The 19,130-nt window shown below is 35.7% G+C and overlaps 1 protein-coding gene across 15 annotated transcripts in view; it reads right to left on the bottom strand.

The window, feature by feature from the left end:
• Positions 1 to 8,202: 8,202 nt before the first annotated feature.
• The window catches only part of DNTT (DNA nucleotidylexotransferase), a 140,087-nt gene continuing 129,159 nt past the window's right edge, over positions 8,203 to 19,130 (bottom strand). For 8 of the 15 annotated variants that reach the window (XM_069019748.1, XM_069019746.1, XM_069019750.1 and 5 more), the window contains one exon: positions 8,204 to 9,947. In XM_069019748.1, coding sequence (XP_068875849.1) covers positions 9,861 to 9,947 — 87 coding nt within the window. In that variant the 3' untranslated portion in view covers positions 8,204 to 9,860. Of the gene's footprint in view, positions 9,948 to 19,130 lie in introns of all 15 variants that reach the window. The other 7 variants (XM_069019741.1, XM_069019753.1, XM_069019754.1 and 4 more) reach the window with 2 other exon arrangements.

The following is a 19,130-nucleotide window of genomic DNA, read 5'->3' as shown; positions in this document are numbered from 1 at the left end:
GTCTTCTCTGAAACTTTTTAAACTATTTCTATTCAACAGTTGAGTTCATCTCTGGTTGTACAGAGGAGACCTGAAAAAATACCTGCACCCCAATTTTTAAAAACTTGGTGCAGAATAGACCACAAGTCCTAGGAGAGATTGACAGAAGGAAAACTTAAAGCTAGGTCTACTAAGACAAAATATATGGCTCACTTATGTCACACATAATGGGTTAAAATAAGGCACTCTTGCACAGGTGGTATAGCTGGAGAAACTATATGCAGCCATTTAGTCCCTGCATTGATCCCTTCTAGTGTTTTGAATATTGATACATAGGATATTTTTCTTGCAATGTAGCACTAAGAGCTGCTACATCTACCCTGTTTTAGTGCTTATTTTTGCAAAGATTTTTCACTTTGCATTGGGTCAGTCAGTTCTGTTGCAGGTGAAACGTCTTAACACTAATAAAAAGATTTGTGAGGCTTGCTTCAGTAATCATTCTTAAGGATAAAAAGTTCTCTATGGATACGTGGAGTGAAGAGTACCACAGGTGTTAGTACCACAAAGAGCAGTATACTGATGAGTTTGATCCAAAAAAAGAGTTACAACATGTTTTGTCTGCAGCGTTCTTCCATTGCTATCTGCTTCCTGAAAATGAATGAGAACATGCTGGAAAACTGAAGAAAAGAAACAATGGCCTGCAAGGACAGCACAGAGTAAAAAGCTAAAGAGCTGTTCTAAAGCAATGCAGAGACTAACAGTGAATGCTCTTGCAGAAAAGAAGCCCAAATCTTCTTGAGCAAGGGTTCCCTTTCTTTTGGATTTCTCCAGAATGGAGAAACATAAGTGCTGTGGTAACCACAGGAGGGCTTATATTCCCTTGCAAATAAACACTGCATTTTAAGATGCTTAAATAAACAGAACCTGGAAACTATCACTAGCACAAATGTTATTTTGACTTGTTTAACAACAGATTATGAGAAATTCCTTCTCACAATGTGGAGGAAAAGGAAAGGTTTAAACTCAAATAGAAATGCTGACATTTTGAACAAGTTTTCTGCCTTTTTAGATATATGGCCAAATATGCATTTCTATATACTTAACAGTTTGTTAAATATGTGAAAAACTCTTTGAGCTTTCCATGAGTTGACAAGGAATGAAAGGAGAGTTGTCAGGGAAATTTCTGCAGTACAGTACATTACATATGGATGCATTTGCCAGTGCCATTCCCAGACTTTTACCTCTGCCTCAGCTGTCTCATTCAGTTGTGGGTAAAAAAAAAGAAAAAAAAATCTTTGTCTAATTGCTTAAAATGTATTGAACAAATGAATGTGAAAGCAGGATACTCTAAATTAAGAAAAAAACCCATTAGATTTACAAGGGCTTGAGTTTATAAGATTAGATTAGATCTTATAAGGGCTATCATGGCCCTTAGAACTCAAAAATTAGTGTCTATTTTCCATTTTTATAGCAGTGCAGCACATTAAAAATTAAAAATAGCATCAACACAAGATTATAACTATATTTTCAAAGATGCAACAGTCTTCTTTATCATTCGTACATGTGAATATATATTTTTCATGCTTATGATTTTCATCCTAGAAGCCAGAAAATACAGCCAATTCCAACAATGTCACAAATTGCAGTGTCATCACCATCATGAAAATTCAAGCACAGAAACTTCTACTGTCGAGAAGTATATTCATCTATGCTCATGCTGGTTTAAAGCATCTCATAACTGCTGATGATGATTGCAGCAGCCTGTCACTGACTGGCTTCAGCAAAAGCCATCTGGATGGGACATGGCACAATAATTTCCTCCACCATCTCAAAACACACTTGCAGCTGAGCTTTTCCTCTTTTCAAGATAAGAAAGTATTGAATGCTACTAACATAATAGATTGTCAACATCCAATTTATTTATTCCATACAGTATTTGAACATATTGCATACCACATAAGCTCAACAGTTTACATTTACCAACAGATGTTTTTCTTTCTGCAGCAGATGGTATACTGAGTGTACTGTGATATAATTCACATTTGCATTATCAGTTGTGAATGCTAATGCATTCCATAAACTGAGTTTTGTGTTTTGATAAGATATTTTTAAAAAGCATAGCATCTTTGTGTAAATCACTTAGTTTGATAATACAATCAAAAAACCCATTTTCTTTTCTCAGTTGCACACAAGGATAAGATTTTTCTTATTTAAAGGTAAGACTTAGGAAAAAAAAAACCCAAGAATAACAAGAAAGGGGCCAGAAAAGTAACAATTTTTTACTACCCTTGTCTGTTCTGTGCATACTTATTCTGGTTTTGGTTGTTAAATATTAAACTTCAAGGTTTAATAATTTTAAAAAGTTGGAAAATTCCAAATTTTCTAAGATGTGAGCTAATTTTGAGTAATACATTCTTATCAAGAAAACTAGATAAACTTACTTTATGAAGTCCTCACTGGCATTAATGAAGTGAAATAACTGCAAGTTAAACAACATGTTGCCAGTTACTGTTAGTAACTTGACTCTTCTTGAGCATGATGATGGTCCTGCTAAATAAAAAAACAACCAAATTATTTTGGATTTTATTCTCAACTTACATCATTTTTCCCATTATTTTAGGATCCTGGAATCTAGGATGTCACTAAGAAGTATCCGGAATGCCCTGCTACATAAATTCCTAAAAGGAATAGAATAAATAATATGTGCAAGTCCCAACAGTATTCTGTTTTGACAGGATCCAAGGTATATTTTCACATAAATAAATTATCTGTTTACTTTCTGATTATGATTACAGGTTTATCTTGATTCAAATAAACATCCTATTGTCAGATTACTTTTTTTCTTCCACGAGTTTCATCCCACACAGACATTGTAGGCACAAAGCAGTTCTTTCACTGGCATAAAAAAGCCCAGCCTTCTTTCAGGGCAATAGTTCTCATCAGTTTAAAATCAGCCCAATGTAGCTGAAATGGGTCTCCTGATTCAGAAGCCTGAAGTCTGGTTTGTGCTGCATGAGAAAAAACACCTCCTCATAAATGTAAGTCAATAATTGCCCAGTACTGTGCTGCTGTTGGGTGTCTTAATATTTCTTCTTACACAGTTTGCTTGGTTTTGCACAGAAATGCCTAAAATGTTTAATTGAGCACTTAGGTGCTAAGAAAGTGTCCTACAAATTGTGAAAAAACCCAGATCAAAGAAAGGACACAGCATTGAAAAGAGCCCTGGTTGGATGAGGCGCTGAAATTCCTAATGACACTTTCTTAATTAGCTTTATATGAGGATCAAAAGCTAAAATGTGACCTGTCCGTTTTACAACCAGAAATCCATACAACAGCAAGAATATGAATCACACATATAAAAAGCTAAGAATTTTAAGTTTAATATTCTGCTCCCTTAGAGAACCCTGTGGCACACTATGATTGATATATCAGCATAATTTGAGATTGTTGTCTCTGTCTGCTTTTAGATGAATTTTTTGCAGTGAAATTCAACTAGTACTCAACATCATATGGCTGTTTCTGTGATCTTTTTGTAGAGCTAAAAAGGGAAAATGAACAGTTGTCCTGTTGCAATAAGAATAACTGTCAATCCTCTTTGCTTCTTTTAAAAGGAATTGCTGAGATTATAGATTCTGCAAGCTAGATACTTTTGAAGATACTATTCCCCTTTCCCAAAAGCAAGAAATCATTACCCATAATAATGGTTTTTCACAACTAGACCACTGAGATAGATGTCTCTCATCCTACAAGTCATTTGTTTTTCTTGAACTCTGTTCATTTAATGCTATATACTTCAGCTCTCAGGCGAGCCTCCATTATTGTTTTACAAATATTACAACCTTATGTTAAAACTTGTAAATTGTAAGAGTTCATCATTACTCATTTTTGTTATTCTTTCCCATTTGCCTGTGGTTAATTTGTCCTAGCCTGTGCATAAAAGCTTGTTTTTCAGGGATTTTTAGGTACCCACCTTATTTGGCATAAGAAATATTTGCTTCTACAGGGATTTAATACAACTCACTGAGGTTCTTCTTTTGACTTCTTAGGGACTGCAATAATTATAATATTAAGTTCATCACTGAAGGCTCTGATAATGTTCATATCTGTTCATCCCTCCCTTACATTAGAAGGTTTATTCTCTGCTCAGCCCTTCTTTTTAAAAGCTTGCAATTCTTGATTTGCTGGTAATTTTGTATGATCATTAAAATTCAGTTCAAACATTTCTTGGAGGCTTTTTTTGATCTTTTGAAAGCTTTAATGTATAGTCATTTGTCATCTAGTGTAGATTGTCTTAGCAGCCATCTGTCACTAAATTTCAAAGTGGAATGGCCCACCCATCTACAGTTTCTTTCTCACTCGGGTGCTTTTGAAAATCTTTCCCTATATACACACATGTACCAGTAGATCTTGCAGCACATTTTTAAAATATATAGTTCATTAGGCCCCTTTATTTACATCTGAGAGAAATTAGCTCAAAGCTGTTCAATGTCCAATTTCCTGGTCATATGTGGTCAAGGGAACCTCTGGGTCCTTCAGGTGAGTAGGTAGAGAAAGGTGAGCCTCTTCAAGAGAGAGCAGGAGAGCACTTGTGCTGTGGTTGACAGTGGAGTCCTTCAGATACGTGTTCCTGTCCCCTCATGAAATCAGATCTAACTGGGGGTAAGGGGTAAGATTAATGGGAGACAAACATCCATATTCCTTCTGTGATTGTGGTATCTTGTATGAAAGGACACTGATATTTATGGTATTTCGCTTTTCTTTTAGTGCAGCACCTTTAGTGCTGGTATTGTGAAGGATTCAAATTAAATCATCAATCATTTGTCAAGAGCCCTGCAACTGCTACAGCCCTGGAACCAGTCTGTAAGGGTTTCCAAAACAACCACTTCCCACTCACGTAACGCCAACACAAAATACACTTTTTAGCAGTCTTTAACACATTTAAAAGCATACTGTAAAACGACAAAAGGCATAGAATTATGTCTCTGATACCTTAGTTTAGTTTAAAACATAGAAACCCAATTCATATACCAAAATATAGTTTAAAGGAGAACCAAAGGATTCCAGGATCGCTGGAAGCAGTAGATCCCAGGTATCCTCTCCACATCTTTTGATCTTTTGTGTGTCAGAAGAGTGCAAAGGCAAAATTTCCCCACCATTGCACGTTGAAGTGTGGGATTTATAGAGTACACTTATGGAAGCCACAGGCCCAAGTGGTCTTTCAACCCATCCTTAGGCTACTAAAAATGGAACACGTTCAGACTTTTATCATCAGCAACAGTTTCCAACTGCAGAAACACTCCTACCTAGTCACACAATTACATAACCTTGCCAAGCTCCAATTTTGAAGTTATATCTACCCAGCTGTGAAGAAAATTCGAAGTCATCTCTCTTTTAGTGGTTAGAAAAATATGAAGATTATTATTTTATTTTCAAAGTGCTGGGTGATTTTTTTATTATTTGCTCTTTTTTCTCTCAGTGTTGCAACCACCAGTTTCTGGAATATAATCTGCATATCCCCAGCAGAAAAATCATCAATTATTTTAAAATGGAGATCCTTCTTGCTATTTTCTATTATATCTTAATGCATAGCTTCCTTAAGAGGAAAAGACACTGAAGCTGACAGAAGACTTAGGATAACTGGGACATAGTATGTGTATATATAGGAACAAACACATGAAATTATACTAGTCCTGCTAAAAAGGCTTTATTTATTTAATAAAAATGTGTCTGAGTTTGTTTCATATAAATGTTATTCCCTTAAAACGTCAAAATGGTGGGAAAGGATCTGGGAAGCTTTGCCATTTCCAAAAATCCCTTTGAATCAGCATGTTGATTTTGGAGAGAATGAAACACAAAAGGAAATATACCATGTAGTATTATTTTTTGCTGCACAGTCACAAAGGAACTGAAATCAAATGTATGCAACAATAAAAAAAAAAAAAAAGTAGCTTGCTTTTCAAATAAGTGTGTTTACTTACTAAAACAGAAAACTGCGGGCTTTGTACTTACCCAACACATATTCTCTCTCCTTCTCTCCCCATGGTCAGTCACCACCTGCAGGTGGGATTGAGTCTCATCAGCCAAGAGACTTCCCTGAGGCACCTGGGCTTCTGGGATATGTAGTTCAGCCTCCCCCCCACTCAGTGCAACACACGAGGGGTTTCTGTATCACCGGTCGTATTGGAGAATAGTATTTGTTTGGAGGCACCCACTGAAATACAGTGTTAGATTTTATGGGTTGCCTATAATACACATTTATTGAAGGAGACATTAAATAGATTTCTGAATTAAGTATTCTGAGGCATTTGAGCAGCATTTGTGGGAGAAAGCCTTTTCCAGTTATTGTTTGACATTTTGTGAGGTGATTGATTGGCTTTAGCAAAGGGCCTTAGGTCAGGGTGACACAACATACATTTTCACAGCATTCCACATAACAGCTGGTGCTTTCAAGGATATCCTACAGTATACTTAAGGAGCCTCTTCAGTTAAAACAAATTACATTTGAAGCACCCTGATTAAAGCAAAAGACACTTTGTGCATCTACACAACAGGGCTAAAGACTGCTTCCTCTTAAGGAAGGTTTACAGAGTTCTCTGTCTTCATCTGTTTATGTGACTTCAATTAACCTGTTAGACCCAGGACTTGGTTATTTTTACTGCAGTTGCCAAAGAAAACTGTATAATAGAAAGAAAGAGCTGTTGAAAAAGCAAAAGAATATATTTCATACCTAGGAATAAGATGGTCTCACCTGAAAAAGCCAAATAATTCTGCCCATAAACAGTAGAAAAGACATTATTTTGGGGGGTTTATAACATGTGCAAATCCTTGGGGTTGGGTTTTTTTAACATTCTGGAGTTATTTATGCAAAGTAGCAGCAGTTCTCAGGTTTCCAGTTATTTGCAGAAAGTCCATGTGGCTTCAGTTGTGTATTTAGGTTGTCCAGATTTGCAATTTTGTAGAGCTGTGTAGATAGAATTAGCTCTTCCTTCAGTGCATTAGTCCTCTAGACATTAACTACGTTATTACCCACCCAACTAAACATATCTCATTGCCTTTGCTCTAAGAGATTATTTGACAAATCATATATTACTTCAAACCATGAAAAAAAAACCAAAAAAACTGGCTTTCCTTTTACTTTTCACTTTTTCCCAGAGATAGAGTTACAGATTAATTCTTAGAGAGTTAGTATGTAGATGCCTATTAAACCAGTGATCCTTCTCTACTCAATGCTTGCCAAATTGCCTCGGTGTAGAAGCAGGGGAGGAGGGACAGGCGTTTTAGAAAACAGCCTCCAGGGACTTTACAACTGAATTAGTTTGATATGATTTGTTTCTGATGAACAAGTTACCAATAACTTATCACTTTATTTTCCTCTAGGTGCTTTAAAAACACAGTCTATTAATCATTCTAGCAATTTAGGAGGTATTAAGTGCACTGATCTGAAATTCTCTTCCCTTCCTCCTATTAAAAACATTGGTCTGTTCTTGCCCTTTCCAGGCCCCGAGGCCTCACCTGTCCTTCATGAGTTCAGAAGATTTGCTGCCATTGACTCCAACAGTTCCATCACACTAGAGGGAGTTTTCACTAGCTCATGGATCTCTGGGTAAAGAGCTCAGCTGATAAAGGGTTTATTTCCTTTAACCTGTTCCATCCCAGCTCTCCTGACTTTTATCTTTTCTGACTATAGTCTCAGCTGACTGGTTTGGCTGGTGCTACCAGGGATGATCCTGCACACGGTACCTGCGACAGTGACTGGGGTAGCAGCTTCTCCAGTGAGGGTGTGCATTGTCTTCATGGTCAAACCTCCTGGTCATCTAATCTGCTCTTCTCTTTAACACAACCCCTCATTTATCAGTTCCATAATTTTTTATAATAGTTGATTCAGTGAGTAATCTCTAAGATGTATTCTAAAGTTCAGAAAAATTGATGGAAATAAAAGAATAAAGTGATATGCTGATTTCTTCCAGTCTTGGAGGAGCTGACAGAACTTGTGTTGGTATCTTTTCCCTTACAGGTGGTATCATTGTAAGTGATGCATAAGCACCCAAGATGGGAGTTATTTATTTATGTGGAATTCAGAATGTTTGATATTTCATGTGTGTCTTGAAGTTTGCAGAAACAGCACAACCAGAATGTGTAATTTCTGATAAATGTTGGCCAAGTAGAAAGAATATTCAGACAAGGTAACATCGCTTTTGTTTTCTTCCATTAGGACTGAAAAATGTCGCTGCCACTTAAGTGTCAGCATCCTGATGAAAAACACAGAGAAGATACTTCATACATCAGCACTATAAAGCAGGAAGCAATGCCAGTGCTTTATAGTTAGAGGAGTTTAGGAAGTAGCATTGTATTTTCAGCTCAGTCAGCAAAACTGTACTTAAATAGGATGGTTTTATTGAAACAGGCAAGAAGCAAGTTCCTGCCATTATCCCATTTTTCTAAAACCCTGACTGAGGTTTTAGAATAGTTTACAACACAATCCTCTAAAAGTCTATTCCCCAGTTGAAAGTAATGAGTAAAAAAATTAAGCATACTCTTTCTTAGTATCAAATACTGTTTGAATATGGGAAGCCTTCACTGTCAGTAATAACTGTTGTGCACAGCCCTGTCATTGCCATTCTTTACTCATCTTGACAAGAGGTGTAGTCAGCCTTGACAGAGGAAAAAAAGTTCAGACTTCGAAGAAAGAAAATTATTTGATCAGTCCTGGTGTTCTTAATCACCTTTATTCTACAAATGGCAAATGATCAGTAAATAGCTTCATTTCCTAAAGTGCTGAATGCCCCTGTTTATTAAAGGATAAATGTATTATAAATCCTTCATTATCACTATGGTCACAAGGGTTACCTGGACATTTTCTGAAACCAAAATATCTTGTAGGGCTTTTATCAGAAAGCCTCTCATATCCTAGATGAATTTCTGACTAAATTCTATTCTGGGAATACCACTCTAGAGCAGCCAATAGCCCAACAGCTCAAGTTTTTACAAGTTCCCATTCCAATGCATTTACACTTACTAATAAATACATTTCCAGCTATCTAAATTGAGCACAGATAATTAAAATATTTTGTCTTGGAGCAGTCACCAGCCTGACAGTTAAAACAGTGGTTCTCATGCTTCAAATTGATATGATTCAAATTCCTGATTGAGGACCATCACCCCACATAATCTGAATCTTCTTTAGTCCAAATCAGTATTCTAAATTTATGGTATTTTTCTGTACAATTGAAGATTGCTACTGAGTTATTCCACTTTTCCTTTCAAAATCCCTTCCTGTGAAATGTTTTTTAACTCTCACTGAATTATCAACTTGTTTACAGCTTTTATAGAATGGTGTCCTACCTGGGAAAATATTACAACTGAAGCCTCAAGTTGCTGAGACTGCGACGTAGTTACTGCCTAGATCATTAAGTGTTATATACTGAGCAATTTTATACATAGATTCAGCAAAATACATAAGAAACACAGTTACAGACCAGCATACATTTCAGTAATGTTTTGACTCAGCGCAAATGTTTTGAATTATTTACATATTGTTCTAGCTGACTATTTTTAAAAGCAAGTATTGTTCATACTAATGTTAAATTCCTACCATAAGCAAAAACCTCATCAGTTCCAAGTTCCCCCCCGCAAAACAAGCTCAGTCTTACCACTCCCACACAGAAACTTCAAAACCAGAAAAGATTGGAAAAGATTTTGAAAAACTTAAACTCTTATCTCCTAGGAACATTAGCATGTACAAATGGCTTCTAATACTTAGTTAATTTTTTTAGTTGTCATAGAAACACGTATTATATATATGTATATATAGCAAAACCGGACTGCAAGATGAGCAGAAAGACCATTGCTGTCAGCTGATGAATGTACACTGGCAAATCATTTCAAGCATTCCTTTCCCATGGTTCGACATAATCCAAGCCAAGATGTGCAAAGATTTCTTCCTCACTTCCAGCTTTGAGAAAGATCCTCTGTGAAAAAAAATTAAAAAGAAAGTCAATAAGGGTGTTATAAAGAATTTTCAATTGATGTTTTTTTGCTGTTGAAAAGGAAGTAATTTTTGACAGTTCTACCCGTTGTATCCTCTATAGAAAACACTGTCTTCATCAGTGCGCCTACCCTGAAATGCAAAAGCAAGTTAAAAAAGAATTTTAATGCTGCTTGATGTTTTCACTTCTCATGACTAGCTTATGACTTTGTTTTATTTTTTCAAGACCCTATGCACCTCAGATCATACTTACATTTTCTTTCCATGAGGGTCAATAGCAGGACTTCCTTCATAAAATCATAAATGTGCTTAAATTAATACAGTAATGTTCTCTATAAGTGCATTCAAGCTGATTTGATGGTGACATTAATTGTACCTAGCCAAGAATTAAAAGCATCAATTAAAAGCCAAGCTTTTTTTTCTTTACACACCCTCCTGCTGAATGTTTTACAGTAAAATGAAGTTTTTTCATGCCTGCACTTCTGAAAATACAAGAGATTATTTTTTACACAGGAATACTCACAAGCCTATCTCCCCTGTGATGCCTGATACAATAAAGTACATAGCCTTATGCATTCCTTTCAGCACTAAAGTCCAATAATAATTTTAAAATCTGCTAAGCTAGGTGAATATTAAAACAGTGATACCTCTCAATTTAGAGGAGTTTGGAAGCTAGAAAGAATAGTTAATATTTCAGCAATTCCTGAATCATTTGAATTCTAAATCAGTGTTCAGCTCTGAACAATCAAACTCCAGTGTTGTGAAAACTTCAAGGTTAAGTTTCTAGATTTATTTTCTACTGTGAAAGAGGACATGCTGTCTAGAGAACCTACTGATAAATTCCTTTCAAGTTGACTACACAATGCTTAGGAACAACCAACACCTCTGCTCTCTCTGCTGCCAAGCAATTCCTCCAGGAGGGCTGTGCTGTCCAGCACACTCAGGGGAATGGGTCAGGAAGAGGAGTCCATAACTAGATCAGAGTAGACCCATGGATGGTGGAGCAACATCTGGCACCAGAGATTTACAACCGAGAACTGACTGACTAAAGTTGTCTCTGCAGTAGCAAAGATTGCTTACAAAGCATAGACAAATAATATTCCTTTTTTCCTAGGAAGTTCAAATGTCAGATTCTGGAATAAAAGGAACCTACAAACAACATTGAACAGGGAAAATACTGTACTTTTTCACATAGACAGGAGAAGAAAAAATGGTAGAGAATAAAAATTGAACAGAATAAAAGAAAGGGAAAGAAGACATCAACAACTGCCCATTGGATAACAATACTGGGGATATTTTGTTCCTCAAGATCTCCTGGGATGACAGGATCTTAGGGATTTTTTTGTTCTTTCTTTTGTTCTTTTTTTTCTTTTAGTATTACTAAGAAAAAGAGGGCAATCCATACACCTACATTATTGCAAAAAAAAAAAAAAAAGAAGAAGAAAAGTAAAACAAGAAAAAAAAATTTTACACTTGTAGACAGATGTTACAGACACACTTTAATAGAAGCTCTTCATATCTCTGGAACCCCAAATTGCATTCCATTTCTTTTGTTCTGTCACTTTATGTTTTCCTGGAAGCTAAACTCATTTCATTTGCTTGACAGGGAAAATTTCTAATACAAAGTATTTGATGCTGAATACCATTCTCAGTAGCTACAAGCAATGTTTCTAAATGAATCTCTAGCTGATATCTGCCAACTGCTTTAGCAATGTAAGTGTTATTAATGTTAATCATAACCTATGATTTTCCTTCTATGTCAACCTATGCAGAGCTTACACAGTGATGCAAATTTGATTATTGCATTCACTACCATTCTTTCTTGCTTTTTTCTTTTTGCTCAAGAGAAGTAATGAACTGCTCACCTAGTTGTGATTTTATTTCATCTTCTTACTAATATTCTGCAGATCCAAAACATGCCCCATCAACATCAATCAAATTTACAAAAAACAATGCTCTGGAGCTTCTGGTATCATTTTTCTCTTATCCCATTTAATCAATTCTGTCATTTCAATGGATGTAAATATTACATTTGTGGTTGCAAAAATGGCCATTAACTACACCTAATGTAGAACAACTGCCATCCAAAAGTTTTCTTATATGAATTGCTACCTCTTATTTTTCATTTTGGCATTAATGATCAATAATACTTTTGATGAAAGGGAAGAGTGAAGAGAGTGAAGGCACAGAGCTAGCATAGCTTTATGATATCCTAACAATCATGGCCAAAATTCATGCATGTTATACTTCTACTGTCACTTGGTTTCATATCATATTTTATTATGATGAGTCCAGCAAAACAAAACCATTACTTAATAAAGCAGAATTCTAGTTTTAGTTATCTAAATCAGCATTAGCCAACAGCACAGCCTTCTTGAAAAGCACACATTTAATTGTATTCCAGGCAGACTGATAATCCTACTGCTTATTACCAAATTGCTTGGCAATAAGTGTGTTGTCCAACACCAAATTAAATAATCTATTACACTTGAGTAATACTATGAATAACTCTTAGCCTGTCACTATAGCATTTCATTACTATCTACCCCATCTCAAGATGAACTTAGAGAATTAGTTTGAATACAAGTATCTAAAATATTGTCATTGATGAAATGTGATTTGATGGCTCTGAGCCAGCAGAATCTGCTGCAGAACGAAGTACTCCAGGTTTGTATGTGCATGTGAAATCCACTGTTCTGAGGATAAGACATGTGGGGGAAATTTGATTATTTCTTTATTTAAATCCTTATAATCCTTGGTATTAGGTGAAGAACAAGAATAAAGTATGAAGTTTCCTAATTAATTACTGGCACAACTCTGCTTTATAAACTATTTGAACCTTTGTTCTTGAATAAGTCACAGCCAAACTGTGCCCTTAAAGACCAAGTAATTTCCTTCCATATCCCATTTTTCCTGCTCTTTTCAGAGCCATGACTTTATATGCTTTACAGCCGTAATTCAGAAAGAAGGCAGTCATACTCTAGCAGGTTTCATGATCTATTTGAAAACAATGACATTGTGTATGAGGCACATCCCTTCCTTTTGCAAAAGACCCTGAAGGACCATAATCACTAAGGTCTGCCTGGACTCCTTCTGACATACTATTACATGAAATAAATTGGGGAGGGGAGGAAGGGCACAGAGATTATTGCCAACAGTATCTTGTTAATAATTTACAAATACTCTTTGATACAACTTTGCTTCTAGACAAGCACCTGGAATGTCATTAACATACACATTTATTCTAACCTTTTCTTTGTGTCCAGGATTGTGTTGCATGCTTTAAAATGGCAAAACCTTACACAAGGTGTTTAGGGATTTTAAATTTAATTTTTGTCTTCTCTCACTGATTTTCATATTAACATGTGACACATTCACAGCAGTTTAATTACCTTAATACTTCCTTTTCTTTTAAAAGTTATTAAAATGAAGATATAATGACAACATGATCATACCTAGCTTTGTAGTTCTACCTGTACACTGAATGATAAATACCAAGCAGTCTAAACCCCCATCAGTTTACATCTCAAATTATCACAGTGTCTATAAGCAAGACAATGATAAACGAACAACAGAAAAGAAGAGGACAGACTGTCATTTGCAAACTTGGAACTTAATTGTTCATTGTGCTTGGGCAGAGTCCATTCTAAAAATAAGTTTTATGGGTAAAGTCAGATGTAGATGAATGATGATAGCAACAGGACTTGCTTAATCAGCCATTACCACAATGCACCTTACATTTCTTACACATGTATTTGTCACTTTAGTGACATCTTCACAAGTCATCACTTATGCCAAGTCAATTGAAGATTTTTAATTAAAGATAATTGGGACAAATGAAGAGATGAGGCTGCTTACATTCCTTGCAATAGCTTCTTTAGCTATGAAAGGCCATGGCATTCAGTGAAGCAGTGCACCATAACATCAGACCCACAACTGATAAAATATACCTCAATGGCTAAACAGACTAAAAGTACAAAACTATTAAATTGGTCACACTCCTATTTCTCTGATCCCATTTGCTCAAATAGCATTTGTATCCTTGAAAAAATATAAGCAGCTGTTAATTAAATTAATAAAAGAGGCTTACAGAAAGAACTGTGAAGGAAGAAACATAAGTAATCCATCATATCTTCCACATGATTGCCAGTGAGAATGTTCCTGTGTGTTTACCTGACCTGAGTGTTACCCCACCTGTTCTCTGTCCCCGGGCCAGTTCTCCAGTGCAAGTGTTGATGCACCACCATGGCACACAGGTCACATCAGCACTGCAGAAACTTTAGGAAGAAGCTGCGTTTACTAAATCAGCTTTTTATAATGTATACCTGACAATGTGGGTATACATTTCATTATTTTGTGATTTTTGGATTATTTTGACCTAAACTCCTGCATACCAAGCTGAAAATATTCAGCTTGTGAGATTGTCTGAGCATTGCATCCAAAAAGTCTGTACAATCACATATCCACAAAACAATGCACTGAAGTATTTTTGTTTTAATATTTCCTGCAATTCTTAGATTGACTGCAGCTATCTTTTGTACTCAATGGTCCTATTTTACTGAGTTCAGTGAAAGGTTCTGACAATAAATGGGTAGAGCATTAAATTAATTCTCATCTGTGAAAATGTTGAAATGACCATATACAGAAATAAAACCAACAAGTTAGAATAGGTTCAAACAACCAACACTTTTATGGGAGAATTTCTAGGAGTGCTATAGCAACCATCGTTAACATATTTTTAAACAAGTAGCTGTAGTACATAAAACTGTTTATTGATATATTAATATTAAATGTAATATGTGACAATAGCCCCAAACACTTCTTCTAATCCACAAAATACTGAGGAGAAAAGAAATAAAAAGACATTTGGAAGCTTAAACTAGTCACATTTTCATTTATTGTATGATCAGAATTGCAAGAAAGTTTTGGGGCTTGTACTACAAAATTCCTTAAAAACAGAAATGAGATCAGCCTGAAGGTAAGAAAAGCAAGCAAGCAAGCAAGCAAGCAAGAAAGAACAAAGAGACCAGAAAGCAAAAAGTATGTTGTTCTATCAACTGTTCAAAGTTTGCAAAGCTAAATATATGTGGGCACCCACATCGTGCTTTATACCTATATAATTTAATTTGCTTCCTGTTTTTGAGAGTTAAAGGTTCCTGTAACTGACAGTACACAAATCCAGTGAGAAGAAAAGGAAGGTCTCAATGCAAAATTAAAGACATCCCAGAGGCTTTTCCATTTGACTACAGTGAGCAGTATGGATTTCTGGTGAACCTTAGCAAACAAGCCTTATGAAATCATACAAGTTCACTGCTGTTTTCCACTGGGAAGCCTGAGCTGCCTCACAAGCCTGAATATTTCCATTAGCTCACAATAAAAAGTAAACTTGAAAACACAGAGGTCATAAAAAAGTCATCCTCTAGCAAGGAAAGCATAATTTTCAAACAAAAACCTGAGTTCCAAAGGCAACCATTGAATGTGTTGAATGCAGATGTCTAAGAATCCTTGGATGTGACAAGTACAAGGACCACTGTCAATGCACCTGAGTCAGGAAAACCCAAGAGAAGACAAGACAGACAGGAAGAGCATATGTTTGTTTCAGCTACACACTTACATCTTCTCCCAGAAAGGTCAATCAGAAGAGAGGTAATCAGATTATACAGACTGATTGATGAAAAATTATCCAAATTCACTCCATGGCACAACTAATTGGACATTCTATTTATTGACAATTAAGTTATTGCAAATCCCAGAATAAACACTTTGAGTTGTATATATCCTTGGTCCCCATCAAATTCAATTAGGTTTATCCTGGAATCATAAATATGTAGATGCTAGTAACATTTTCTAAAAATAAGTTAAAAAAAAAAAGCAGGAGAGAAGGACAGAATGGAGGACATCAGTAATAGGGTAGAAAAACACTAAAGCCAAACCAGGATGGAGGAGTTATTGAATGACTGACTTGACATGACCTCCTAATGGTGCCTCCTATGCTAACAGTTCTTACAGTACTGAACACGCTGATGAGCTTCTGCAGTTCAGCACTTTCATTTGGAGAACAAGACAGGGAGGTAAAATTGAAGAAAGCAGTGAAGAGAAAATTTCAGTGGAATTTGAGTTCAGACATTTCTGAATTGATTTTTTCTCAGGTAGATGCAAACTCAGACTAAAATATCTATATAACGACTCAGAACATTTTACTCAAGCCAAGATTTACAGAACCACACAAATTTACTCCAACCACCAGCCAGTGAAAAAGCAAACAAGAGCACCCAGAATAGAGCAGTAGTCTAGATAAACTTATTTGGGTCTTAGTTAAGACTTAGAGCAGATTGAAAAAAAGCATAACCTGTTTTTGTTTTATCTGAATGGATAAGTGGGTTAGTGGGTTTCTGAGAAGGTGCAGGCAGTGTCTGGCAAGTGATTCAGCAAAAGGAGCAGCTGTGAGGGAGGGAGAGGAAGGATGTTGCCAGCTTCAAGTGTTTCAATTATTTCCTGTTTAAAAGTTGTTTACTTGCAAAAATATATTCCCACCTTCCTCATTATCAAAAGCTATCACTTTCTGGAGTGATTTTTTGCAGACCCAACTTGTCGATTAACTAGTGCAGCTAGTAGCTCTAAAAGGTACAAGCCACAAGGTCTGAGGGAACCTATGAGAAAATGCATAATAACTCTTCATAACAATAGCTAGGAACTGATTTCAAGGAAAATAAGCATTTTGCTGACATAATTATCATGTGGTTTTGTCTATATTTGAGTTTACTAACCTAAAGACAAGCATCATTACTTTTTTTATATTGATTTAATAGGTTATTATATGATTTATACTAATACAAGAAATGTGAGTGAAAGCTAGCCTGTCCCAAGCATATTTCTTTAATATCTTCCCAAAATACCTAGCTCCTGTTTTCTAGCTTTATCATGTGGAACTTGAGTCACTGAACAGCACCTTAAGCAGGAGAGTGGGCTGTGTTTTATATGCTATATGTCAAAAAGGAATACGTATGGTAATAGAGAGAGATTTTTACTAAAATTACTAAGAGGAGCCCAGAGCCGCCATCAACACCTAAAAATTTTTGACATTAGTATCAGAATTTGGTGATATCAATGTTAAGCCATGGGGACTGATTCCATTTCTTTTTAACAGATAAATGTGTATCTCCTTGATCCAGCTATAACTGGGCGCAGCCCATGCACCAGGATTTATTTCCATCTGTCATTCAGATCCGTCATGTTGTGCCAGGCAGCCTTACCTTCAGCATCACAACCAGCTCCATTCCCTCTCTTCTGACCTGCCATGACAGAGGTGAAAGCAGGCTTGCAAACACTGAGCAGGAAGCCAGAAATTTTCTCTTCCTTCTCTATGCTACTGTTAACTTTACAAGAATGAATGTTGTACGTCTTTGGTGGAAAACATAAATCTGCTCTGAGCTTCAGCATAACAAATGGCTTTGCAGTTTTACACCACTTACAGACCCAGAATTTTGTAAAGCAGCTGCAGAGAAGCATTATGGAAGATCCATACATTCCTGCAGTGCACTGACTGATAGGAGCTTGAGTGCCTTCAATTGCCAATGAAAGTATGGGAAAACAACATAACACTGATCTCTAAAATAGTGGCTACTTCTCCGAAGTCTTCAGCTGACTCATCAGCTAGACAAACTGCTAACAAGAAACACTGTGCTCAGTAACTTTCACAGCAAGCAAAAAGAGGATGGGGAAGAAATAGAGGAAGAAAAAAAGGCTAAGCAAAGCAATTCCATATAAAAATGTATACAATCCTGTCATTATGTTAGAGCTTTCAAATAATTGTAATCAATGATTGTCTTGCATAGTATGAACACTGCCAGAAAGTACCGTGGAAAAATGAAACTTCTTCATGGTCCTGATATTCATACTGCTATCCAGCCTGAGGGACAGCAGCTCATTCCACCAGTACTCAGTCAGACAACATTCTCAACATGAAACATTGCTTGATGAAAAAAAAACATTACAGAATCAAGGCCCAAGGAACTGTGTAGTAATTACCCATCAGTATTTAGCTTCATTAAGGTCAACATACATTCTTTACATTTTGTGGATAGTTATAACATCAGAGAATCTGTCTTCTAGTACTTTCCTAAGTTCTAGTACTTTCCTAAGCAACATGACTAACAACTTTCACGTGCTTTTCCTTCTTTGCTTTTCCCAATCTTTTTCATTTGTTTTTTTCTTTGGAGAGGTTCATTTTTAAGAATGGCCATTGGTGATTTTTGATTTTCTTGTAATTAGCTATTTTACTAAATAGTTAAGCTATGTTTACTAATTAGACTATCAACAGTGCAAACAATTTTATTATAATTATAGAGCATAAATGCTGAAGTACTAATTGTGCTAGAAATATGAAGTATGTCAACAAATTCAATAATAATATTCCACAACACTATGCAGACACTGTGCATGTTTCATTTGACAGTACCATAACAGTTTTCAGTAGCAATAACCTGAAGTTTCTCTGACAATATATTATCTCTATATGTAATTTTCATGTTTAACTGGTATTTTCTGCAGTTATATTCACATCAGCATGCCTACCTTAAAATAAAAACTACTCTGTTCCTAATCCAGCTACAAATAAGATGATAAATAAATCAGAGAGAAAAAATTTACTCTTTGAAATGACATTATAACAAACCATGATTGAAAAAGCAGTATTGCAAGCATTACCCATTGACTTGATACCCTCAGGCAAAATCATGTGTCATGGTACTGATGCAAAATAATGCAGTGGAATTTATTCTAATAATTCTGGGCATGAATAATTCTTGAAGGTAATAGAAGCCATAATCATAAATTCTCATTTCATTTTACCACTGGACATGTCCTGTGCTTTTAATCAGAAATACCAGACTGGAATGTTTCTCTTAAACTCATCTCTAGGTCTTGTTACAGGTTTATTGATATTAAATTCTGAACAGTAACAAGTAAATTAAACAAGTAAAATAGAATAATCAGGCTAATATTAGAATATTCTAGGCACTTACCCAACTACTTCATAACATAGTGTAACGAAATATCTTCATGATATTTCTACATGAAATCTACTTACTCCAAGTAGTTTTGATGAAGGAGAAAGAAAAAGACCAGTGCTGAAGCACTGACAGTTTGAGAAATAAAATATTAAAAA

This window comes from Aphelocoma coerulescens, chromosome 6 (assembly GCF_041296385.1).
Source record: "Aphelocoma coerulescens isolate FSJ_1873_10779 chromosome 6, UR_Acoe_1.0, whole genome shotgun sequence".
In the NCBI taxonomy this organism is placed as follows: domain Eukaryota; kingdom Metazoa; phylum Chordata; class Aves; order Passeriformes; family Corvidae; genus Aphelocoma; species Aphelocoma coerulescens.
This window is presented reverse-complemented; position numbering and strand designations above follow the sequence as displayed.